Here is a 26503-nt window from a genome sequence, read left to right as displayed (position 1 = left end):
TAACCCTAATTTTCAGCCTGGGAAAGATGTTATACAGATTTTTTTATGAAATTGTACTCTGATATAATCGAGAACAAATATATGAGCACAAATAACTCAAAACATATTTTCAGGGACGGTTTTCAATAAAAAATGTCTTATTTCAAAAGGTAATTTTTATTAACATTATATTCTAAGAATATGTACAGTAAAATTAGATAATGAAAAACTAAATTACTTTACCTCATCCTGAATTCTACATGTTATCATTCATTTTTATATCAAAAATTCATTCATTGGTTTGTATATTCATCTAAGCTGAAAAAATTATCAAGAATGTGCAATAATAAAAAGAATCAAGAACTAAATAAATTCTGGAATATGCGCTGGCACACATTGCAAACCTAGAATATCATTTTTACCTACTGTGAATATTCAACTTGATTTCATTGAATTATAAAAAAATATTATTAATTGTGACAAATAGTCTGAGGCAATAAATGAATTTTTAATAATTCGAAGAAAGATCGGACACTAAACATAGATTTGTATAAAAATAATATAAATGTCACCAAATGTCCTTTGAATAAATAAATAAATTACAGCTTCTCACACAATTCTTCAATTTCATCTAATGGAAAGTTACATTAATTTTACAGAACCTCGATTCAAACACAACACATCTAGCTATCAATCACGTCTTAGTAGAAAATTTATTCATTTCAACACTCACTATTACCAGTACTCCAAATATTGATAATTTTCGAGAAATAATTCAATTGATAATTGATTAAGAATATATTGATTCTTTAAAGAACTAGTAAATTTTCAATATCCTTACAATAATATTTTCATATTATTTCCAATCTCTTCTTACTAATCTAAAAACCATCATGTTCAATTGACAAGTAGGATAGCCCCTTCAAATTTACTAAAATCATTGCATACAAAAACTCTTCAATCGGCTATTATTTTTCATTTATCATGTTAGAATAAAAACTTTTTTTACAATGGCAGTGATTAACAATGATAAGATTCAGAGCATGTTCAAGTTGTCACTTTACACTCCAAGAAGAGATTATTCATATTATACATAATGATTTAATATAATGTATATTGATATACTTATATTTGAAAAGACCCACTGAATTGTAAATAAACATTCAATCATTGCAACATAAAAATTATGAAATTTATTTATTTATTTCATAATTTTAATCTCAATTTTTTCAATTGTCTCAATGAAATATGTATTTGAGCTTTACATTTGATAGTGAACCTATCTCAGTGAGGTAATTTAACAAGAATGGGAATAATAGAAGTAATATTGAAAATATTAACTAGTTCAAAAAATAAGAATTACTCTCAACATCAATATCAGAAATATCGTGATACTAATCAACAATTCTTTATCGCTTTCAGGAGCATTGCTATTCTCTTCAGTAACTGGTATATTACTACCTCAACATTTTTATTCATCTATCATCTATTTTTTTACCTAATTATATAATTTATTCAGTCTTTGCTAAATTAAAGCTTAGATTAACATAAAATTTCAAATTAAAATAAGAAAAGCTTGTTGACAGTGACAGATAATTTAAATTTAATCTTCAATTTGGTTCAGGAACTAATAAAAGAAAGCTTTTCAAATATCACTGAAAATATTCCAATTCAAGCAGAATAAATTGAATTTCCCAAAAAAAAGAAAACAAATATCCACCTCATGTTTTCAAAATCAATGAAGCAAATATTTCATGCATTATTTCATATTCAACTGAAATAATATTATTCCGATATTGAAAAAACATTCAAATCTAAGACTCTTTACTCTTTCTTTCTCGCTACAATAAAATTAGAATTTCAGTGCTTTTGGTTATTTCTGAATTTTTGTCATGTAAATACTTATAATTATGTAGAAACTAAATACTGCTGTATTTAGTTTTTCTGACTGATGATTTTTCAATCTACTTTATGCGAAGATGAAATATTTACTCATTGTGAAAACTTCATATACCTAATCAATCAACATCCATCCATATACCAGTTACAATTCTTTGTTACCAATTGTACTATTGAGGTGACGCCTTAAATATATTCTGATTAAGAATGAGAATGAGGTTCAACAGGCAAGAGATACGAAGAAGTTTGTGCCACCATACTGTCTCCACACGATGCAAAACCGTTAACACTGTGAAACATGTCCGGCAAATGAACGAGTTGTTCGTCCAAGAAAGAGTCCAAGAGTCCATGAGTTTGGCTCAATTTCTCCAGTGATTTTACATCATTATCTACTTCCGCCAAGGCTTTCTCCAATTCTTCAGCCTCCTCTCGAGTGGGTTGTTCAAATTCTCCATTCCGATTGACTGTATAAGTAGATAAATTATCAGTAAATTTTTTTTCAGAAGAGTCTTATAATTGTTAATTCCAAAATTTATGAGAAGGATTCTACGTAGATCATAAGTTCGAAAAAATGAATTTTATACTTTTTTCAATTTTATATTGTATATCATATCCATTGATTTTTTATGCCAAAAATAGAAAAAACAGAATAGAGATCATTTATTGTCTTCCAGCAAACTGATCTTCTATCGATCACTTCTATTAATTGTATGTTCAAAAACAAAGTTTTCCTTTTTCGGAATTTCTGCATAATATTGGGTTATGAGAGGTTGGTAGCGATAGACCGATTTCGTTCTTTTTTGGATCCCATCAGCACTGCACAACCCAAACACCGATGAGAACCCAAAGAAAACAGAGGTTATGCGATCGAAAATCATTGGTGGGAGAAAACTGTCTTGGACGCCAGGTGCCGTTAAGATCAATGCATACAACGTTGTAGGTTGTATGCACAGATTACAGATAATATAGATAGAACAGTCGCCTTCCCCCACTCGAAATTAAGTTTTTCTTCCATGTGTACTGTATGATGTAAAATAGAACCACATTTAAATGATGCTTAGGATTAGACATTAGATAATTTGTAGATCCCATCAAATTGAAGGCGAAAAGAATCTTTGATACAAAGAGAAAAAAAATTTATTTAATGATTCATATTAATTGATTTGTTTATGTTAATTATTTGTTGGTGATACTTATTTATTGTTAATTCATTTATACATATGTATATTGTTTATTTATTATATATTATTGTTGAAACTAATTTATTCATTTATTGTTGTTGATTTTTTTATACAGGTAGGATCCAGTCATTGTTCCCTGTAAATAATTGACATGGTCAACAGGATGCTTGGAGACCTATTAGTTTCAATGAATTTACAGGGAACGAATTGCTATTGTACATAACGTAAAAAGGAAGTGTTAATTCTTCGGGGTGTCGAAGATGGGTCATGTCGGTGGTAAATCTTAAGAGATTTACCGGGGGTCGGGTACCGGATGTCACATCTGCGTATCGAGTGCTGGTCCTTCGTGAATATTCGATATTAAGAATCCGCGAAGAGCTTCTTGGGCGGTACGACAAAACTCTTATTGGACTAGGGGTGGAACTTGGTACTTTCCCCCGATATCGGGGTGGTGCTAAGGGTGTGGCCAAGCCGAAAGAAGAGTAAGTTCCAGCCGGTGGACAGTTCAAGTTAAGTCTAAGTCGAGTTAACACTAAGTTCGGTCGGTCGAGACTTAGGACGTGAAGACGAAAAGACGGTTCGAGGAATAGAACAAGACGAGTCGTGAACGAGTCAAAGATGAGACGACCGAAACTAGAATTAAAGACGAAGACCTGATATTCGAAGACGTTTCGAGTAATTAACACTCTAATTAAAGATTAAATTCAGTACCGTAGTGAAAAACTTGTAAGTAATTATACTGTAAGTGTGACTTTGTAAATATATGTAAATAATTAAAAAAAGTTTAATTATTACAAACCCGAACAAAGTCACGGAGAAAAAGAGGAAAGGCCAGGTAATCGAATCATACCTCTAGACAATCGATTAACCAAGCCTACATACATATATTGTTTATCTTTTGTTAATTTATGCATTTTTAATTACTGCTAATTCAATATATATTTTTTTTAACTAACGACTTTTATAACCACAAAATTTAATATTGTCACATATGGTCCCAGTTATTTATAAAAAATTCAAATGGTCTTTGGTTATCGCAGCACCAAACTCCATTTGAATTGCTCAATATCTCGTATTGAGGAAGCTAGTGATGTTGAGAATTTACTCCAGATTCAGAAATGTTGAATATGATGAATAAAAATACACTTTATGAAAATATAAATCTTTCCAAGATAGTTCAATATATGTTCTTCTTTTTCAATTCCATGTAGACAGCGTTATTTTATTGATTTTCTAACTTTATTGTTGTTTAAATTATGTTGTATTTTTGTATATATTTTAATATGTGAATATTTTTTTGATATATTTTTTACACTGTTGAAGATAATTTGTATAGGGGACAATAATATGTTATAATAATAATATAAATTTACTGAATAAACATTATTATTATTACTTTATGTTATAATACTCATTGATAAATTTGATGGAAAATAGTATATGTTTCAAATGTATTTGAAGATATTTTTATTTGAATGAATGAATAGGAACCTACAAAAACAGTTTACTCTGCCACCTATTATCAAAATTCAAAATTCACAGAAGGCTTACAAATATAGCTATGCGCATGCGCAAATCTGATAGTAGATTTTAGTAGATTTCTATTATCCTCGTAGTAGATTCGCTTTTTGAAAGATGGTCACACTGTCTTCAACATTGTCTTTTATTTCACTTTATGGTTTCGTCCGTTACGGATTGATCCTTATTTTCATTTCTCAGTAATTGAATTAATAATGCTTATTCTTCAGTTCTTTTTTGGTACATATTGAATTGTTTATTAGGGGTACTCAATACAAGCTGTGGGTGAATCTCCCTTTAAAACAAGATCTTCGTAAACGTCCTTTTCGTCATTGCCATAATTATGTTTTAGCAACAGTGACTGTAACACTAGTTCACTATTCTTCACGTTTATAGAAGTGTTCATACTAAGAATGTACTCAAATAGTTCCTCTTTCATCAATTTATTTAGCTATGTAAACAACTATGTTTACTCTAATCGTCGCAATTTTTGATTGATCACGATATACATATTCAGAAAATCATTGGCGAAATATGGAATTTACTATTCGCCTGCTAGTGAACAAACATAAAATATAACATATATTCGCGATGAATAATCAAGACTTGAATTGGACCGTTTTTGCATGTTTTTCCCCTCCTTTAGAATTAGCTCCGACGACCTCGGAAGTTTAGGCCTTTATCGGAGATGTGCACCTAACCCTATATCCTACTTGAGAACTGAACTTAGCCTAAATCTACAAACGCGACACGGCGAGACAAATAATGGTTGGAGTAGGGATTGTGCATTGCGGAAGCTCAGTCGCGCGAATTTCGCGCCGAAATATCAAATAATTTGATCGCGGACATCGCGCGCGTGAAATTCGCGTCAAATGGTTTTACGAACGATACGACCGCACGTAGGACAGCGCTATTATATTCCAAGGTTTGATAAATTCGCTTTGGCCGCGTCGCTCGGAATAGTTCGCTCACGTAGGACGCAGCGTAAGAATATAATCCATGATTATTTTTTAACTCGAATTAAATCTTTCATTTTTGTTGCACCACAAATTAAATTTACTACTGCCAAATAAAAATTATCTCTTAAAATAGACGGATTATTTGCCGCTTAAAATATAACTCTACTTTTATAACATATAATATAATATTTATGTTCTGTCAGTTCTGTGTATAATATTGCTCTGTTATCCAATTTAATGTTCTCTCTTTTTAATATTCCCATTACTTTCCATTTTTCATTTGAAAGCAATCACTTAAAATTATTACAGCTTATGTTATGGTTATGTCACAATGTAGAGATACTATACTGTAATTGTAATCAAAGTTTCTACAGGAATACTAACAAGCGCGCGAAAATCCCTAGAAGTGTACAGTGTTGCCGTTTATAATCGGGTATTTGCTAATCTTCCATATAGAACACTCGGTGCACACAGAAGAAAATGAATTCCAAAATTATATTTAAACTGGTATTACTTAACCCAGTATTAGTATGCAAGTCAGTCCACAGTCAATATGTTCATCCAATTGAATACTTGATTAATCATCTCATCTAATGTGTTATATTTTATGTTGGTCGTCTGACTGACCAGTGTATTCTTCATGCACATTGTAAATTCCATATTCTGGAAATGATTCTGAATCCGCAAACAATTGTAATTCCTACTGAATTTCAACTTTGTCAGAATTTGAAAACATCGATTTTTCTAGATATTATAGCATTTTATATTTAGTGTATTATTATCATTTTTTTTTCTAAATAAACAATTAATCCAAAGAGCACACACTTACCCGCAAAGAAATCATTGAATTCATCTACATGTATAGTGCTCAAAACTGTACTGATGTCCGTTTCCTCTAATATATGAGATGCTTGGGCTGTTAAATCGTGTTCCAAACCATCAGCTTCATTGAATCCCAATACTTGATCTACTATGTGCATATCTTCAACAAGTTCTGGAGATTCTGTTTCAATTGTTTCCTGGACTTCTATTTCTAAGGAAAATATCGCATTATCAGATAGGTATTGTTGAATAAATGAAAAAAAAAATGTTATCTAGTATTAGTTTCACTAAGTAAGTAATAATACTACTAGTAGTACTACTAATACTACTTATAACTGCCATAAACTATGATGTTATACTCCATAAAATTGAAACAGCAGAGGCAGAAGCTGAATGATACTTTTTTCAGATTTTCCTCAACAATGTGAAATCATATCGTTAAGTATTCTTTGTGAATTGTTCCATTCAAATATAGAAGTAAGTTTCTCTATGGGACCTATGTGCTTCCAATATTAGAATACATAGGTCCAGTACACCGAGTTGTTCTCAAGTGCTTGGTGTGTCACGAGTTTCTTCGATATTCTTTAATTTCATTTTTAGTGAAATACTTTCGTTATTGTTTACTCTAATTATTTGGTTAACGATAATGCAAAATAATAATAACTTATCATATTTTAGTATGTAAGATGAAAACTACAGTGAACTAATGAAGACTTTCAACAATCTTCTCAGTCTAAATAACTCAGTTATCTCAAGTGAAATGAAATCATATAAAAACCAAAGTTGTTCAATTATTTTTAACAATTTCATATTTACCTTTGATAGGGTTCGGTAATATTGCACTTGGAGTGGCACCTTCAATAATTTTAACAATCTTTTTCTTTTTCTTATTACGTTTTTGTGGTCTGATCATAGCTGAAGGTTTCACTTTCTTCCGAAGTTTCTTTGGTTTGGCTTCTTGATATAATTTATAGTTATCCTTCAAACAAATCAATAATTAATCTCAAAGAAATAACTGACATTAAAATCAGATATATATTGGAGTATTTATTAAAATCAGCTGAAAATATGTTGTGAAATTCCATAGTACAAATTTTTTATAAATTTATAGATAAGATCGATAAAAAAAAACCCCAAATGAAACAGATCTATGTTGTATCTTTGGATTAAAATATAATAAGAGAGAATCATAACCCAATTGGACAACATAAGTATTTGGGATTTTTTCACTTTGGAATTTCGATTTCATCAATTATCTCTAATATTAATCATTATTAACACAATACTGAAGAAGTTGATCTTTCCAAAAAAATATTCCTTTAGGTGCGAGGAGTTTGTTGCAACAAATGACCCTTAAATGATTAACCATATTATGAGAAGTGCTGAGAACTCTAAAACTATATAATTAGGTTTAGGGAATCCAATCCCGCAAATGCGGGATCCCTCTAAAATTCTGCGGGATCAAAATTGAGGGATTTTCCATGCGGGATCTGCGGGATTCAATATTAAAAATGCATATTAGACAATACAAACGCAAACGTCTTTTGAAATGTCCCAGAAAGCAATAAACCACTCGTAAGTTAAGGACGAAGATGCAACACTGGTTACTGCTGAAACTACACTACGATTCATGATCATCAAATTGGAAAGTCATATTAACTCAACATTGAGTAAAGAAATGGTTAAAGCTTTGTTTTCTAGGATAAAAGAGCGCCGTTCATTAATGAAAAGTATGGTACCGTATTTAGAAAACCCAGGAAATATCTGGAATTTCTGGGATAACAGTCAATGTCTACAAATGGCCAAGAAGATACATTTGTATTGGATTCCTTAATTAGGTTTCAACAAGATTATATCGATTAAATAAATTCTGAAAATTATAGTATGACTTTTTATATTTTTATAACATTCCAAACACCGAAAGGTATCTTTGGGATTTTGATTATTTGTTTTTATCACATTATAGCGCATTCGACTGAACAGCTCTGATTGAACAATTGCAAACATGGGGCATGCAGCAAATTTTTGTGGAACTGCACTGGCACGATGCTTATGTAAAGTATTCTGTGATCATTAGCTGTCATTCGACCAGTAGAATTAGAAATTTAAATTGCTTTTCAACATAACATGAGTATTATTGGACATAATACACAGTATGAGATGTACATACTCATAATACACAGTACAGAATCTACATACTCATAACACCCGAGATAGAGGTACCATCAGAAACCAATTCAGGTTCACAAGGAAAGCCCAGGACTCCCAAATTTACCGAGCAATAGAAGCATTCAACCAAACACTGGCAGGAAAAAAGAATATATGAAGTAGAAAAAACTTTAATATTAAGCTTAAATTGTAACTCAAAAGTTGATTTTATTTGGTTTAACTTTGTTGTTGTTTTGAATATTTGATATTCGTTCGACACCATTGAAAAAATACAATGATAAAATATTTGAATTGATAGCGAGTGCCGTTTCTCCTAGCCCTGGAACCGTGCTTGACCAGCCGAACATTAGCTCAACAAAAATTTGAATTAATTAGCACTGGTTCAGCCAGTCGAATACGCTATTAGATTCACACCATTCAAATGTAAAATTAATCTGAATAATGAAGTTTTACATAAACTCAAAAATTAACTCACCCTTTTTCTAGCATGTTCTGGACACAAAGGTAATTCATGAGTGATATCAAATACAGGGACAGAACATTGGGTATTATCAGCAAATTTTGCTGTACAGTAGCTAAACAATACTTGTTCTGGATTATACATTATGTGTAATGTACAATGTTTTGTGCATGGTAATGCAGACTGAAAACAATTTTCACTTTCACAAACTCTTGGGGCTACTAATTTGTCATAACTGTTTCGATGAAGCTTTAAATCTTTCACAGAATTTTTTCGTGTGAACGACATATCTGACAAATTATTTGAATGTCCCAAATTACTTCTCATTATCTGATGAAGTTGCCGCCTGCACTCATGCCTTGTTATTTCTATTCTTTCCTCTCTTGATCTCTTTTCCAAATTCATACGCTGAAAAAGTTCAAAAAAGAAATAATGCATTATTTCGTATTAATTATTTTTCTATAGGCACTTAGAACTTCAGTTTCCCAAGAACTAACTCATAACATATAAAAAGTGAGATGAAGCATTCACATGCATTAATTGCAACTTTTTTACAGGATATTAATTTAGTAGAGTGTAATAACGGTGCTAGACAAAAAGTATATAAAGATATTAAAAGGACAACTTGGCCGTTAATTTTCCTTAATTTTGGAAGATAATCCAGAAGAATGAGGCAACTTGGAAATAACATAGCAACAAGATGATACTCCTAAACATTACTATGGTGCAGTAAGACCTTGATTGAGAAACTTGATCTTTTTTTTCTTTCCTACCACTTACATTTCGTGGGATATACTTTTTTGTTCTATTTTTATAGAGATTATTTCAGATTATACAGGATGTTCCTCATAAATTGGAGGTACAAAAATGAGATTCCTTAAAGAATTTTAGGAAATAGAAGTTCTATTAATATGGAATCCCCAACACATTGTTTTCAAGATACAGGTTGTTTCTTGTAGTTCTACTTATGAATCATTGCTAGAAATTGGAAAAACAAGCACCAAAACCAATAATTTTTTATTCATCACAGTTTTCTAACTGGATATTAAAAAAAAAGTTGGATTTTCCTGAGTATTTAGAGAGAATTGTTTCAATTTTTTTTCCCCAAAAACGGTAGCAGATAGACAAAACTGCAAGAAACCAAAAAGTTTAGGGTATATGGTTATGGTCCGTATATTACCGAGAATTTTATAGCGGTTACTAGCAGAAGCTAGTATCAATATTTAAGGAACCTGCTTCTTATATACTTGCCACTTGTCACTGGTCAACAAAATTTTGCCTTGACAGAAGTTAAGAGGTTATTAAAGGTTAATTCTCTGGTAATTTCCAAACAACTACAGTTCTTAATTGCTCTGAAAGGTGTTTGTCTCCTAATTAAAATAATGAAGTCTTTGAGTGTCAGATGTCATGGAAAATGTTCATAAACAATCTTAAAATCAAAATGATAAGAGGAGTGGCACTGGTTACCGAACTTCACCAGAATAAAAGTACTGTAGCTCTGGTGACAGATAACTCACCGAAGTTTTAGGGAATAGTCGCCGCTTCTTGAGAAATTTGATATACAGGGTGGGCCACGGTCGATGGTACCATAGACTTTTATTGGTGAATGGAAGGTCATTCCATTTGAAAAAACACACTTTTCATAATTTTACTATGTCTCGTTAAAGCCTGAGATTTTGAATAACCCTGTATGATAAGAGACGTATTTCATTACACGTGATATTGGTAATCCATATTTGAAATTTCAGCATTTTAGGATCCCACATCCCGAAGTTTTGAAGTTTTTGAAGCTATGTTTCGCACAAAAAAAAAGTAAACCATTCAATCACTCGAAAACCGCTATAGATAGGGACAAGGAAGTTGGAGAAGCTTATGGGATTCTCTCGGATCCAAAGAAGAAATGTGGGTATGATTCTGGTCAAGATATGGAATATTTTAGCTGTGGAATGTCAGATATTGATCCTAGTCAAGTGTTCCAGTCCTTCTTCAGTTCTGCGCATGGTTCCCAGTACTCCTTCGGAGGTGACTTCTAGGAGGTTTCAGTTTCCAATTTGGCTGATTTGTTTCTCAACTTCAAAATGTTCAGAACATCAATTTCCATTTGTAAAATAATCTTTGTCTGTTACCCATTCCTAATTTTTCATCTAGCTTTTTACTTATGAGGAATTCACAACTTGTTAGTATTTATTGCTAGTAACAATGTTCTGAAATATCTTGTTTCATCATGGTTGTTATACTGAAGAATATAACCACATTAATATTACTATTAATGAGTTATGGTATAGTATCAATCTTTAGCTCTCGATCCCCTAGAGCTTAGAAATTTTGTGATAATTTAGTAGAAAATACCAAAATTATCAAAAGGCAACCGTGAAAAGTAATAATATACAGGTTGTTCTATTTGAAATATCGATGTTGTTATTACTTTTTGATATAAGTAGCAACACCGCAACCTGAAGATATTTTAGATCGATAGAGCAGTGGCTCCTACCCAAGAAACCAAATTTAAAATGAAATCGTAACTTCCGTTCAGCGTAAAAGTCTAGGGTACCATCCTGTATATGGACCCTCAAATTACTAACCAAAGGAACCAAGGTGAAATACGCACCTCACAATAGTAGATCAAAGTTCGTTTTTACTTTTTTTTAAATTACCAGTGGTCCACCAGAAAAAAATCCTGGGGGAAAAACGGGCACTGGTTCAGAAAAAATGTAGATTTTTAATCGAAATTGTCATATCACATTATTTAAACGCTGAATTGGAATGTCTATGTCAAATTTCAGTTAAATATTTCGTGAAGTGCAGATGCTATGGGAAAAAACTTAAAAAACAAATTCATGCTTTAACACCTTATATCTCAAAAACAAAGCATTTGCAGACATAAATTTATATAATCCGGGAGGCAGGTGTAAATTTGGTTGATTATTTCCTCTCGAGAGATACTTGGTGAGATGCATCAGATAATAGTAATATAAAGCCTTGTGAACGTCAGCTACGACTCGGTTGGGGGGAGGGCGGCGGCAGCCCCCCAAACACGAAGAAAAAAAATACATTCAGTCATTTTCTCCCAACTGAAAATTTGTCAAATTGTAGCTAACCCAATATCTAGACGAAAAAATACAATCAGCTGGCTATGGCATAGTGTATTATACGTCAGCTGGTGCCTCAAACATGAAAAAAAAAATTATATTTTCAATGACAGCTCTAACAGCGACTCTGATACTGAATCAGAGGGTGGAAATAACTAAATATTATTGTGCAACATGTGGAGAAAGTCCTTTTCTCGCGAGTGTGGCACTCTCTAATTCATTATCAGAGTCGCTGTCAGAGCTGTCATTGAAAAATTTTTTTTTTTCATTTTTGAGGCACCAGCTATAGCCAGCTGAGGCCACTATGCTATAGCCAGCTGATTGTATTTTTTTGTCTAGATATTGGGTTAGCTACAATTTGACAAATTTTCAGTTGGGAGGAAATGACTGAATGTATTTTTTTTTCTTCGTGTTTGGGGGGCTGCCGCCGCTCTTCCCCCCAGCAGTGTCGTAGCTGACGTTCACGAGGCTTTTTATTACTATTATCTGATGCATTCTACTAATTACTGTTGGAGAGGAACTTGGTCATGTATATCTGTTACTGGCTCCCGAACTAATAGGACTTTCTTCCTAAAATCATCCGAGGAATCTCTCATTTTTGTTTATACCTCCACTGTAGGAACACCCTGTATATTAGTTGTTATATTTCGTCCTTTAGTTTTATGAAATAAATCATTGATATTATTATTTATATTTTTGGTAGATCCTATTTGCAGGATAAACTAATATTTGTCCTGTTAGACAAAGATTTAGACTGATGTTGCTATCGTTTACATTTAATGCAGGCACAATTTAAAATAGCATTTCAGAATTTTCAAATTACTGTTCTCTATATGAATCAAAGAAAATGTTCCGTGAGCAACTCAAGTTGGACAACTCGATTCACTCTTTGGACGAGTCACACCACATGAAACAACAACGACTTATCTCATTCAATTTCTGGAAATCAAGGTTTGAACCTGACTCATGACTCAACTGAAATGTCCATAGTAAAGCGGATTTGTCAATAGAAAATTCAGGTTCATTATTATTCGATGATGAAAATTAAGTAAATTTGAAAACAAAAGGTGTTTATCACCCCAAATAAGCAGTAGGAGCCTAAATAAAAATCCCTATTTGGAGACTAAAACAAATCTCTGAATAGAAATAACATAGCTTCCTCTTAATACTGTTCTAAACATTTGATACCTCAGGAAACAAGTATATCAATCTAGAACCAGGAAGAAAGAGAAACACCTGTGTTATCTTTCAGGTTTTAAAACTGTGACATTGATGTTGGTTTCTTAAAGTTCTTGCTATATATTATTATGAAGAACTTTCCTATATCATAGTGTGATCTCAGGAAGCACATACCAAAATCATTCAACCATAAATAGTGACTTTGAATTCAGAAGAAAGAACAAAAAAGTACTTATACATCTACTAATTGTAGAAGGTCTCATTTAAACATAAACTCATTGAAATACAAGTATAATTTTGATAACTTTAAAAAATAGATAGTGAGACACTGACCAAATAAACCTTATAAAATGAGAATATTCATATAAATAATTGAAAATAAAGTAATTACCTCCAGACTTGCACTGAACCAATTTTTCTGATAGTGGTTATTAACATTATCAAATCCTATTTCATCATCTATCCGCTGTAACATTTCATGATGTGTAGCTCTATTGATCTTTGTTTTTGCTGATCCTCTGGCATTAACATAACTTAAACCTAAAAATATTGCATATACAAAATTTAAAACAAAATTATATCTTTCTATGTTTAATTATCTTCAAATAAATTTTTCTCAAGACTTTGATCAACTGTAAAACTAATTTTTTTGGTAGGGATACTTGTGAAGATATAATATTTCCTACTTCATGCTAGTCTGATCCCCCAACTTCGCTTGAATGAGAATAACTTTTTTCACTTACAATTGATTGTGAAAACCAGAATAAAATATTTGAGGTAGTTTAGGAGATTAGCATATACAGTCAGACACACAGAAAATTGTTTATATACTCATATATTTTCGTGTCCTTCTACTATTTTCTTGTTGCCCTCTCTTATTTTCTCATTTTTCATTATATGTTTACAGACAAAACTTCCAGTATGAAATATAAGTGTGAGTAAGCTTGAGATTATAAATTCTGAATATGTATTATACCATTTATTTAAAATATGACTACCTAATTCTTCCTGAAAAACAATTAGAAATCATTTAAAATTATACTCTAACCTATAATACTGTGGGCAGTTAAATTTTCTGATTCCTCATCAACTACCTCTTCCTTGACTTCAGTTTTAATGTTGAAAAAATTTTTAGTATCATTTTCCAATGCAGCCTTCTGATAATACTTATTTCCATTTTGGTTTCTGATGTTTTTTCTTGGTGTTTTATTTGCTGATCTACTGTGGTTATAAGAGTTACTGAATTTTGTTCTATCCAATGTGGAAGGCAAGTTGCCATTGTACCTGTAGCACAAGAAAATATAAATATGAACAGATTTCCTGATAAAACAAATACCTTTGATTTGCTTTACTACTCGAACTGAACATCTTATGGTATTAGTACATGTTCATTTTCATCATATTAACTGATTAATTAATAATAAAACGAACTAATAGATATTTGGATTTCTTGTACCTGCAACAGTATTTGATGTCATAATTGCTAGGGATCATTATCAATTAATTTAATTTACCAATACAATTCCTCAATAAACTTTAATCGCATAGGTCATTTGAGGTTATGCTATGATATTTTTTATGAAAATGTAAGAAATTGTATTCATTAGTGAACTTGACCGTTGTGATTAACTTAAAAAAATATCGTACTCTAATAATCAATTTATGCTATATTAAATTTAAATTACTAAATATTATAATGTAAAATCAACAATGTTTTAAGAGACAAATGACGTTTGAGTAGAAATATTAACAATTTTATCAACTGTCAAAATTATAGTATCATTAAATCTATTACATAAAAGAAGAAATGTTTTTCTCCATTTGGACTTAAAGAATTTTCAATTTATAGAGAACTATTATTTAGGAAGAATGTAATCATTAACTTAATTGTTGACTAGGAGCATATTAATTTTCAAAATAAAAGTTGCAATTTTTCCTAAAAATTATATTTTTCCTTTGAGGTTTCAACAAATCATATATAGAACCACAGAATACTAAATATATAGAATAGATAAAAAAGATAGTAAGCCAGTGTAGTGCTTTTTTCGATTTTGTTGATGTTGAGCGCCATCTAGTTGTACTAATGTTTTACTCGAATTTTACTGTCAAAAATTGGTCCGTTAAGTAGAGCCCTCTGAAAAAAGCGGTGTTATTTTGAAGAACTAAAATATTTGAAATAGAGTGGTCAGAAGATTTCTATATTTTGATATTTTTTCTGCTCTGTATTAGCATTTACGCCAGTGCCGTGTATTTCTGATAACATAACTTAATAATAACATAAAAATTGTTGGCAATGTCATGCGACCCCGTTTCGTTTGACGTGGTCTTTTTGGAACATTCTGTATAATAATTATATTATTCTATGTGTATGATATTATGACTTTCCAACCCATAATCTATGGAACATAATAAAAACCACAAAACACCAATTTATATGAAAAGTAAAAACTTTAAAAACCATTTAAATACATGAATTATGGTCGATTTGAAACAAATAAGAACAGATTTCTACTGCCAGACCCACTCTCACTCATGTTTGGCCCCAAGCCAATAGGTGGAGCAAAAAATAATATTCGATAAAATCGCGAGAGTTTCCAACCCATAATCTATGGAACATAATAAAAACCACAAAACACCAATTTATATGAAAAGTAAAAACTTTAAAAACCATTTAAATACATGAATTATGGTCGATTTGAAACAAATAAGGACTGCATTTCTTATTATTTATATCTATTTATATGCAAGTTCAGTACAGGGACAGGTAAAAGGAACTTTTAAATATATAGGAACTTTATTCCAGAAGTAAGCATTTTAGATTGAATCAGAATGGTCCAGAAAATCCCACACAAATAATTGGGCTGTGCTAGTGGATACAAGTAGATTTTGGTTCAACTATCGACATGTAGCTAATGTTTTATCCATTTATCGAAGTGTGAAACGCCTGGGAATTCCAGATAGCCAAATTATATTAATGATTGCTGATGATATGCCTTGTAATCCTAGAAATCCGAGACCTGCTACAGTATTCAACAATGCTAATCAACATATTAATGTATATGGAGATGATGTAGAAGTAGATTATAGGGGATATGAAGTCACAGTTGAAAACTTTGTCCGTTTGCTCACTGGAAGATTGCCTCCTGGAACCCCTCGGTCAAAACAATTACTTACAGATGAAGGTAGTAATATCTTAATTTATCTAACAGGTCATGGTGGAGATGGATTCTTGAAGTTCCAAGATTCTGAAGAAATTACTAGTCAAGAAATGGCAGATGCACTGGAACAAATGTGGCAAAAACAAAGGTGCGATTAATTCAATGGCGAATGTAGGTATTTCTTTCTCCTTGAAAACCATTGACTAAATTTCAATCTAGAAAAGTTTTATTACAATATTAATAATATTTATTTTGTTGAATATTTCCATATTCCAGCTTCATTATCGTTATTCTCTATAAGTGTCATTTTTCTTGTTGAATTTCAAAGCAAAATAGTATTCATTAAAAATGTAAGTATATCCTATAAAAAAAGGTCTTGCGTTTTTGTCATTGATAAAAATATGATTAATTATGTTTCAAAATAATACATTCAGTTTTTCACTTGCTTTGCTATTTAGTCATATATTTTAGGGAGGAGGAAATAAGTAAGCTTCTATTGTATTATTTTTATAGTATAACAAAAGGCCTATCTGGAATCTTTCTTTCTGAGTTTTTCGATGCCAGATCTTTAGGTATAGAGCTTGAGTTAATGACTATCTGCTTACTATTTAATTAATATTAAATCTGTTGATAAATTTCATTTAGACAAAAATTTCTGTTCATAATAAATTGAACTATAGAATCTACATATACACTGTGTCCGTAAAGTATGGAACAAATTCATTTTAAGAATTAATCCTGAAACACGATTTTTGATTCAAATTTACCGTATTTTAAAATAATAATCTAATATACAGGGTGAATTACTTTCGAGTAATGACGTCACTGTCATTTTTTCAAATGGAACACCCCCATTTTGTCTCAATGTTCCGATTACTCTAGCTTTGCTGATTCCAATAATGTATCACATGTTGATTCCAATTGGTACAGGGTGGACAAAAATACAATAGTTTTGTGTGTGCTCATAAAGTAACGCATAACATTCTTTATTAGTTAAATTAACAATATTATCAAAAATACTTATTGTCTAGCGGCAATTGGTTTGAATGTAACACCCTGTAGTTTGTTACATTCATTACATGTTTTTAAATTGATAAGAAACAATTTTTTTCATATCCTGTCTGCTAGACCACAAGTACCAAACTTGTTTGGAAACAGCTCATTTTTATTAATCTAAAAATGTAACAAACTACAGGGTGTTACATTCAAACCAATTGCCGCTAGACAATAAGTACTTTTGATAATATTGTTAATTTAACTAATAAAGAATGTTATGTGTTACTTTATGAGCATCCACAAAACTATTGTATTTGTATACATTATTGGAATCAGCAAAGCTAGAGTAATCGGAAAATTGAGACAAAATGGGGGTGTTCCATTTGAAAAAATGACGGTGACGTCATTACTCGAAAGTAATTCACCCTGTATATTAGATTATTATTTTAAAATACGGCAAATTTGAATAAAAAATCGACGTGTTTCAGGATTATGTCTTAAAATGGTCCGTTTAGCTAAAAATGAATTTGTTCCATACTTTACGGACACAGTGTATATCTTTTCAAATCAATATGTTTCGTTCCATGAAACCTCTCAGGAGCTTAGTTTATATGAGTTAGGTGAACTGGTTAAATTCTTCCACTTCAGTCTAGTGAAATTGTTATTTTATATCTTTACTCAAAATTATTTTTGCTTTGCAGCCATGAAGTCTATTTCAGTTGTAGAATCAGACTACTTTTATTTCAAAATCCCCATGTCTTTAAATAAATATTTCTTCTGTAGGTACAATGAAATTTTTTTCATGTTGGATACTTGCCAAGCTGCTTCTATGTATGAACGATTCTATTCTCCAAATATTTTAGCAGTCGGTAGTAGTTTAGTTGGAGAAGATTCATTATCGGTAAATTTTAATGTCTTGATCAAAAATTGATTTTTATTTCAATACAATATTACAGCATCACGTTGATCCAGCAATAGGGGTATATATCATTGACAGATATACATATTATGCATTAGCTTTTCTGGAAAATATTGATGCTGATAGCAAGAGATCAATGGCTGAATTTGTAAGTAAATTTTCTGATAAAAAATGCTTTCTCTTCATGACCCTTCATACATATTTCAATAATAGCTTGAAATGTTTGTATGAATTGAGTGTTAATTTTCAAAGATAGATCAATATTCTACATATTACTGTTTATGTTATATTAGTATAGTAAATATTCTCAAGAATTATTTCATTATTAAAAAAAATTTCAGTTGAAAGTATGTACCAAGAAAGAATGTATGTCAACTGTTGGTGTTAGAAGAGATCTTTTCAAGAGAAATCCAAAAGATGTGCCAATAACTGATTTCTTTGGATCAGTGAGACCTGTTGAAGTTATAGATATGATTCAAGTTGAACTCGTTCAGAAACATATGAAGAACTTAACTTCAATACCAAAAAAGTCAAATAAAAAATATAGATACATACCACCTTTAATTAGTTTTGAACAATTCATTAAATAAATAGAAATATCAGTAAGTTTGGTATTTTTCTTTTACAAATCAGTGATATTTTTAATCTAAATCTATGTAGAACCTCTCGTGAACAAAAGATCTGCATGGTCGCAGTTCCCGGAAGGCTTACTGAACCAAAACGACCCCAGTTCAAATAATAATGTAGAACCTCTCAGATTGAGAGTGCTAAGAGTACCGACTGTAATCTGTGTTGTCTCTCATTACCAGGTCATATAACACTCAATAGTTTAACCAAATCTGAGACAAGGTAATTTAAATTCCTCAAAACTATATTTGGGGCAGATAGTATTAGGACTCTTGTGATTGTCAGAGTTGAGTTTTCATTAAACTCAAAATCTCAAACACATATTAATGAAATGTATAAATAATAATTGAAATAAAATTTATAATCGGGTTTTATTGATGGGAACTCTCAAGAAATTTTTTGACATCTTAACAATAAAATACCTGTAGTATATTCAATTTTACAAAATTTTTTGCTCAGAAAAAAATTGACCAAAAGTGGACCAGTGTATATATATTTAAAATAAACTCAAATCATAATTTCAGAAAAATAATAGAATTATCCTACAATATCAATCAACACATTAAAAATGATCTGGTGACCGATTAATAATTTTTGATAATTAAAACGAATGTATGCATCAATAATATCAGAATTCATATTGCATACATAACACAATCATCTATTAACAAGCGAGTACCAAAATTATGTAAGATAAATTTGAATCTCTGAAATTTTATTATTAAAAAATATCTGATGTTTGAAAAAAGTAGCTTTTCAACATATCTAGGAATTTAAAAGTATTAGATGGTGCAACATTGATTCTGTCAACAAAATCTCAAGGGAAAAGGTTCAAATATTAAATTTGGGAGAAATTGAAAACCTCCTAAATGATTGCAGGATGCGAATTTTGAATGTGTGAAATTTTGTGAAACTGGTGAAAAAAAAAAATTTGAATTGTGAGAAGGTTCAATTTAAATAAAAATGTATGTTTTTCTGTTGGTTTAATTCCACTGCTAGCATCATGTTCAATTTTTTTATAGAAACTTTGATAGTGTATATTTGATCATAATTTAATATAATTTCCAAGTTCTGAAATACACTCAAGTTGGAAAACTGTTTAATTTTTAATTAAACAATGGATACTGCACTTTGAAAACGAACATTCCAATACCAAAGTTTCTTTTGCCTCAGACTATAAAAATTTTCAACATCTAATAAATCAACTACAGTATTTCAGAGGGCATTAAATATGATTTGTACAAAGACACAAATGCTGGAGCACCACAACCAAACACTCAAATAATAAAATTTAACAATTAAAGAAATAGTACAAATACTAATTTCTATAATCGTTTTCTTCACAGTCTCTCTTAAGATGACCAGGCTTGTGACATAAGTAACAGGTTTTAGTACTTTCAGGACAGTTTCGGGAGATATGTCCTGGCCTTTGGCAATTGTGGCAAGTATCGTTACGATCCATGCCGCTGTTTTCTGGACAGCTCCTTGCAATATGTCCTGGTTTCCTGCAGTTGTAACAGGAAGGCATGTCAGGACTTTGGGGACAGTCTTTAGCGAAATGACCTTCGCCGTAACATCTGTAACAACGAGCAGCAGATTCGTCTTTGCAGTCCCTTGCAAAATGACCAATTTTATTGCATTTGTGGCACTTTTCACGATTTCTATTGAAACGTCCACTGTCGCGGGAACCTGCTTGGCTACATTCCCTAGCAAAGTGACCAGGCTGGTTGCATTTATAGCATGTACTGCCTGAACTCATGGTTACTGGAAAAAAAAACATAATAAACTATATGGTTACTTAACAATCGAATAAAGGCATTATATGCATATGGATATAGATATGTGCAACAACATGCTATTGTAAATTCTAATATATACTATCACGAATTCCAAATTTTCGACCATGCAGTAAGTATATTACAATTGTTGGAACTGGACTGTCAATATTAAATTCATATGATGCATATTTGAGATGAAAAATATGAGTAAGTTTTCAACTAGTGTCACTACAGAGAAATATTTACAGTGATTTCTTAAATTATATAGAAGTCTTTAGAATTTGGTTAGATTAAAAGAAATTGGAAAGCAAAAGAATAAAATAATTCGAAAAATATTCAAGTTTTCATATATATATAACAAGCATTCAATAATACTAGTCAAAAATAGGAATAAGAACTTTTTGACTACGAAAAAATGTTCATACCATACCCAAGTCAAGATGTGAATTTTCAAATAACCCCAAAAATAAAAATTACTGCAAATAAAAAAAACCACTGTTCCAACATAGTTTCGTTCAAAACTTCCACAAACAATTGAGAGTTACAATATTAATACAAGGCTTGAAACAATACGAGTTAAACGAAAAACGAAGGTCCACGTGTATGTTTCACTTGAGTATGACAGTAAACATTTTCATGAGAAACAAAGGATTACTATATAACTTACCTGAAATGTTTGCTTCAAGTACAAAAATAGATGTACTGCTTGGAAATGAGAATGTATAGTAGAGTTTTCTCAAAATTTGACCACATTCGAGTCAAACTGAAAAGGAATGATCAAAACACTTCCAAAATTTGTCACAGAAATAACGAAACCGGTACTGCGCGCATAAAATGCTTGAATGACATTTGTTTGGCGTTAGCCAATTTGAGATATATGCGCAGTAAACATTTGTTTCCGGAAACTACCCGCTAAATTTGAAGTTTGAATGCTTTATTTTTCTAGTTAGAATTGAGAAAAAGTATACCAGTAAATTTCATAAATAATGAAAAATTAAATAAAATTTTGTTGAGGGATAGTATTAGTTATCATAAAGTGTATTTATAGCAAATAGGAGATGTGAATGTCTAAAACTGAAATGGTTGAAGAATAAGAAGAATATGAAAACTGAAAACTCAATCTAAGAGTTTGAAGTCGAGGTTTGAACATAGTTTTTTTTTGCCAATTGGTCCTTTGTGAAAATCTAGGTTTTGGTTCAGCTTAATAGCTATTTGGTTATCAACCATGTGCTGATAATTCATATTAGTCATCCTCTATCGAATTTGTTACCTATGTAACATACATACTTAATCTCAAAATTGTTAGATATCGTTCGTGTTTATTTTGCTCATTAAGTCCCGGTGCACACATCCGACATTTGCAGTTGCGACACCGTTGCGGTGTCGTACGCTAGTGTGCATGCTCCCATTTGATTCTTTGTACCACAGCCCGCATGATGGCAGTTACGACGTCGCAACGGCACGGCGGGTAGTGTGCATGCTCCCATTTGATTCTTTGTACCACAGGCCGCAGGTACGACACAGCAACGGTGTCGTAACTACAAAAGTCGGATGTGTGCACCGGGCCTAAATTGCCAATCAGCTGTAAGCAACAACTTTGGATCGACTCTTATGACCTGAAAGAAAATAAATATAGATTCCAGTTGTTCTTTTCACAAATCTTGAATGTAATTAGTCAATCCATTAATGGATTCACTGGCACAAAACGTTCGAAAATTTCTTGAAGAGGACATCCTATACTGAAGAAGACAAACTCAACTTTAGCATCAATTATATTTCCTCGGCAAAACATATATACCCATATCAGTGAATGTGATACATGTGAATCTGCAATTAAGAAACTTTGTGATATATTCGTAATGAAAAATGAAGTATTTGCCCGACACACAATTTCACTATCAACAATTCTCAAGGACGAAGAAATTCATGAGGAACTGCTATACCTGGTATTCGAGGTTAAATATCCCAAATGCTTCAGAAGAAAAAAGAGATGTCCCTCATGATGGCTGTCTTAACAACCAGCATGGAGGAGAAGATCCATAAGCTGACGTGTTTGTGTGGACTTGTTGTGATGGTTGAAAAATCATATAAACCCACCGAAGCGCAGCAGTGCTATGGATACCAGGGATTCCACCACTTAGAGGGAAACTGTAAAGTTCACCCAAGATCCGTTATGTGTTGAGGCAAGCACTCAACAAAAGAAAACAGTGCACCAACTGCACTTGTTAACACCCATCCAGCTACAGAAAATGTCCTAAATTCCCAAAAAAAAAATGTTCCCCGAACGAGGGCTGAATACCAAGAAGCCCGATAACAACATTCTAGAAGTCCCTTGATAATTTCCTCAACGCAAAAGAGATTGCCAATGGCAACATTTTTTTTTTTTTTATTAACTGTTTATTGCATATTTACAATCTACTTATATAGTAATTAGTAAATGTTATAAGTATTGGTTCATGGCTTGAGTCGGGTACCATCCATCAATGGTTCTCCGTACAATCATTCCTCCAAGAGGTCTTCGGGCCAGGTTCTTTTCAATCTCTTATCCAAGAGGGGTTGGGCGAAAAGATTGCTAATCATTATATTTTCATGATTTGTGGTTCGGTCCTTGTATTTGTTGATTCTTGGCGTTATTGTATCTTTTATTGATTTTATTCTCAGATCATTTTGTAAGCTGTAGTTTGTGACGTACCATGGTGCTCCTGCTATCATACGCAGTGTTCTGGACTGGAATGCCTCGAGTATTCTTGTGTTGGACGGCTTAGAACATCCCCATAGTTCTATTCCGTAAGTCCACACTGGTTTAAGGATACATTTATAGATTGTCACTTTATTTTCAAGAGATAGCTTCGATTTTTTGTTCAATAGCCAGTACATTTTCTTCACCTTTAGGTCGAGTTGTCGCCGTTTCATTTTTATATGAGTTTTCCATGTCAGTTTCTCATCCAAATGTAGTCCCAGGTACTTGATCTCTGTTTGGATAGGTATGGGTGTATTTTGCAATTTTACTTGTGGGGGTTTCCCTTTTTTATTGGTGAAAGTTACCTGGGCCGACTTGTTGGTGTTAATATCAATCTTTCATCTTTCAAGCCAATCAGAGAGAGCATCCAGATGATTTTGTAGTTTTTGGGATGATAACAATGGGTCTGCATCTGAGGTTATAATTGCTGTGTCGTCCGCAAATGTTGCTATGATAGACTGGTCAGTTTGTGGGATATCCGAGGTATATATCAGGTAGAGTATAGGTCCGAGTACGCTACCCTGTGGAACTCCTGATCTTATGGTCTTATAATCGGATAACGAGTCCTCTGTTTTAACCTGCAAGTAGCGGTCGTTCAAGTATGACTTCAATATTTTGTAAAATCGGTCAGGTAAGATTTTTTTCAGTTTGAATAGTAGTCCCTCATGCCAAACTCTGTCAAAGGCTTGTTTTACATCTAGGAACACCGAGGTGCAGTACTCTCCCGTTTCAAGACAAGTTTTGATTTTGTTGACAATTCGATGGCATTGTTGGATTGTTGAATGGTTATTACGGAATCCAAATTGGTGATCTGGCACATGTTCTTTCAGTGGTGTTGTTTCTTCTAGTCTTTTTAGTAGGAGTTTTTCGAATAACTTTGACATGATAGGTAATAGACTAATCGGGCGGTAAGATTCACAGTTTGTTGGTGGCTTGCCGGGTTTGAGTACCATGATCACTTGTGCGAGTTTCCACTGCATTGGATAGTAGCCTATTTCTAAAATTCTATTGAGTATGGTAGTGAGAAGGACTATGGCTTTCCGTGGCAGGTTTTTCAGTACGTCTCCTACTATAAGATCATGTCCAGGTGCTTTGCGTGGATTCAATAATTTAATTTCACTGAATACTTCCTTCGGTGTAAAGGGCTTAATTGGAAGAGATGACTGGTTAGGAGCATTTAGAAAATCTTTGATTTCACTGTCAGAGTTACCTTGTTGGTTGGGACTATATACTTCAGCTAGATATTCAGAAAAAACTGTTGATTTGTCAGAGTTTGTGCGAGCCCAAGTTCCATTAGATTTTTTGATGGGGGAGTTGCTTACTATGGGCTGTTTCAACTTTTTTGTTGCTTTCCACAAAGAATGGTCGTCAGGAGATAGCTGGGTTATATAGTTATGGAAACTGTTGTTCTTTATCTCTTGTAAGGTTTTCGTGATCTCATGAGTTAGTCTGTTTAGATTCCTTTTGACTGATGGGTTTCTACTTCTTTGCCATAGTCGTCTCATTCTTCGTTTTTCAGATATCATTTGCCTAAGGTATAGTGGTGTATTTTGAATTTCCACTTTTTCACTTGTATCTGGTGTAGCAGTCCAGGACGCGTATTGTATGATTTCTGTCAGGTATTTAACAACTTCTTCTATTTCTTCGCCATTACTTATTCGATGGTTCAGAGTTATGACTTCATTAATTGTTTTCCGAAATAGTTCCCAGTCTGTTTTTGCGGTGCATAATTTTGGTATAGACTTCTTCTGGATCGGGTGAGTGCTAAGGGTGATTATTATGGGACTATGATCGGATGACAGATCGTAACAGGATTCAATATTGATGTGTACATCACCAATGCCTTTAGTTATTCCAAAATCAAGCAGGTCGGGAATTTTATTCAAGTCAGTGGGCCAATAAGTGGGATCCCCTGTAGATAGGATATTGAGGTTATTGTTTGATATCGTTCTATATAGAGCTCGTCCTTTGGGGGTGGTTAATCTAGACCCAAATGCGGTATGTTTCGCGTTCCAATCGCCTGCAGTAAGGAAACGAGGGCCTAGGGTGAGTATGAAGTCGTTATATTCTTCAGTTGTTACTGTATGGCGTGGAGGACTATATATTGCTGCTATACATAGGGGCCAATTGAAGGTTTCCAGGTTCAGTACAGTTGCTTGGATTTTGGCAGTGATGTAAGGCTGTTCTTCATGGTGTTTATATGTATTTTTTATTATGATCGCTGATCCTGCATGTGCTGTTCCATCTGGGTGGTTTGCATAATATATGTTGTATCGAGGTATTTTGATATCAGTATAATTGGTTGCATGACTTTCTGAGATTAGTAGGATGTCGATTTTGTTGATGTCAAGGAAGTATTCTATTTCTAGGATATGGTTTTTTAGGCCATTGGCGTTCCATGCAGCAATTCGTAGTGATGTAGCCATTAGTTAGATAATTTGTTGATGACTGTAGTGAGCATGCTTAGGATCATGCTGTTTTGATTGAGCAGTTGTGTGAATAAGTTCTTGAAATCCTCCAGGAAGTCTGTTAGTTTTTCTGATAGTTGTTGTATGCCATCTGTGTCTTGAGTATTTAGGGCTTGGGCGTAGGTTTTATTCGTTTTACTAATATTTCTTGGTTGCGGTAGTGTTTGGACTTGTGGAGTACTGGTTGTTACTTGGTTTTGTGGATTAGTTCTGTTTCCTTTATTTCTGTTTTTCATATTCATTAGGTCACGGTAAACAGAGCATCCTTTATAATTTGCTGGGTGATCACCTTGGCAAAGTGCGCATGTGGCTGGGGTATTTTTTTGTTTCCGGCAATTTTTACTGTCATGATCTTGTCCACATTTAACACAGTTATAGGGTTTTCTGCAATATGTTTTGCTGTGTCCATAATCTTGACATCGCGTGCATTGAACAATAGTGTTTTTGAATTTTGGTGGTTCTACCCTGATTTTAATTTGCCCAAGAAATTCCAGATTGAATATCTCTTTGTTGTTTTTTTGAGGCTCTAGATCTATGAAGTGAAGTGAGAGTGGATCTTTAC

At 32.4% G+C, this 26503-nt stretch overlaps 3 protein-coding genes across 4 annotated transcripts; 1 reads left to right on the top strand and 2 right to left on the bottom strand.

Annotated features, from left to right (window-relative positions):
• Window positions 1-137: 137 nt before the first annotated feature.
• Window positions 138-15000, bottom strand: LOC123671418 (INO80 complex subunit D-like). Its single transcript, XM_045605265.1, has 8 exons — window positions 14770-15000; window positions 14592-14711; window positions 14304-14539; window positions 13647-13795; window positions 9003-9395; window positions 7175-7337; window positions 6366-6569; window positions 138-2342 (listed from the first exon to the last, which is right to left on the bottom strand). The coding sequence occupies exons 2-8, from the start codon at window positions 14621-14623 to the stop codon at window positions 2080-2082; spliced, it is 1440 nt and encodes a 479-aa protein (XP_045461221.1). The 5' UTR covers window positions 14624-14711; window positions 14770-15000; the 3' UTR covers window positions 138-2079.
• Window positions 15001-15811: 811 nt separating this feature from the next.
• LOC123671415 (putative GPI-anchor transamidase) lies at window positions 15812-18934 on the top strand. Its single transcript, XM_045605261.1, has 5 exons — window positions 15812-16019; window positions 16074-16561; window positions 18193-18310; window positions 18366-18476; window positions 18670-18934. Exons 1-5 carry the CDS (start codon window positions 15942-15944, stop codon window positions 18916-18918), a joined length of 1044 nt encoding a protein of 347 aa, XP_045461217.1. The 5' UTR covers window positions 15812-15941; the 3' UTR covers window positions 18919-18934.
• Window positions 18935-19921: 987 nt separating this feature from the next.
• LOC123671416 (CCHC-type zinc finger nucleic acid binding protein) lies at window positions 19922-21580 on the bottom strand. 2 transcript variants are annotated; one of them, XM_045605262.1, is made up of 2 exons: window positions 21401-21580; window positions 19922-20719 (listed from the first exon to the last, which is right to left on the bottom strand). In XM_045605262.1, the coding sequence occupies exon 2, from the start codon at window positions 20712-20714 to the stop codon at window positions 20274-20276; it is 441 nt and encodes a 146-aa protein (XP_045461218.1). In that variant the 5' UTR covers window positions 20715-20719; window positions 21401-21580; the 3' UTR covers window positions 19922-20273. The 2 variants fall into 2 exon arrangements, with proteins under 2 accessions (XP_045461218.1, XP_045461219.1); XM_045605263.1 differs by lacking the exon at window positions 21401-21580 and adding an exon at window positions 21164-21323.
• Between the last annotated feature and the right edge of the window lie 4923 nt (window positions 21581-26503).

The sequence above is a fragment of the Harmonia axyridis genome, chromosome 1 (genome assembly GCF_914767665.1).
Source record: "Harmonia axyridis chromosome 1, icHarAxyr1.1, whole genome shotgun sequence".
Taxonomy (NCBI): Eukaryota; Metazoa; Arthropoda; class Insecta; order Coleoptera; family Coccinellidae; genus Harmonia; species Harmonia axyridis.
This window is presented reverse-complemented; position numbering and strand designations above follow the sequence as displayed.

Coding starts and splice junctions, on each gene's coding strand:
- LOC123671418 (XM_045605265.1), bottom strand. CDS start 14,623: ATGTTCAGTTCGAGTAGTAAAGCAAATCAAAG. Junction 6,570..7,174: donor ATTACCGAACCCTATCAAAG/GTAAATATGAAA, acceptor TATTTTCCTTAG/AAATAGAAGTCCAGGAAACA. Junction 2,343..6,365: donor ATTCAATGATTTCTTTGCGG/GTAAGTGTGTGC, acceptor CTACTTATACAG/TCAATCGGAATGGAGAATTT.
- LOC123671415 (XM_045605261.1), top strand. CDS start 15,942: ATGGTCGATTTGAAACAAATAAGGACTGCATTTCTTATTATTTATATC. Junction 16,020..16,073: donor CAAGTTCAGTACAGGGACAG/GTAAAAGGAACT, acceptor TAAGCATTTTAG/ATTGAATCAGAATGGTCCAG. Junction 18,311..18,365: donor TTGGAGAAGATTCATTATCG/GTAAATTTTAAT, acceptor ACAATATTACAG/CATCACGTTGATCCAGCAAT.
- LOC123671416 (XM_045605262.1), bottom strand. CDS start 20,714: ATGAGTTCAGGCAGTACATGCTATAAATGCAACCAGCCTGGTCACTTT.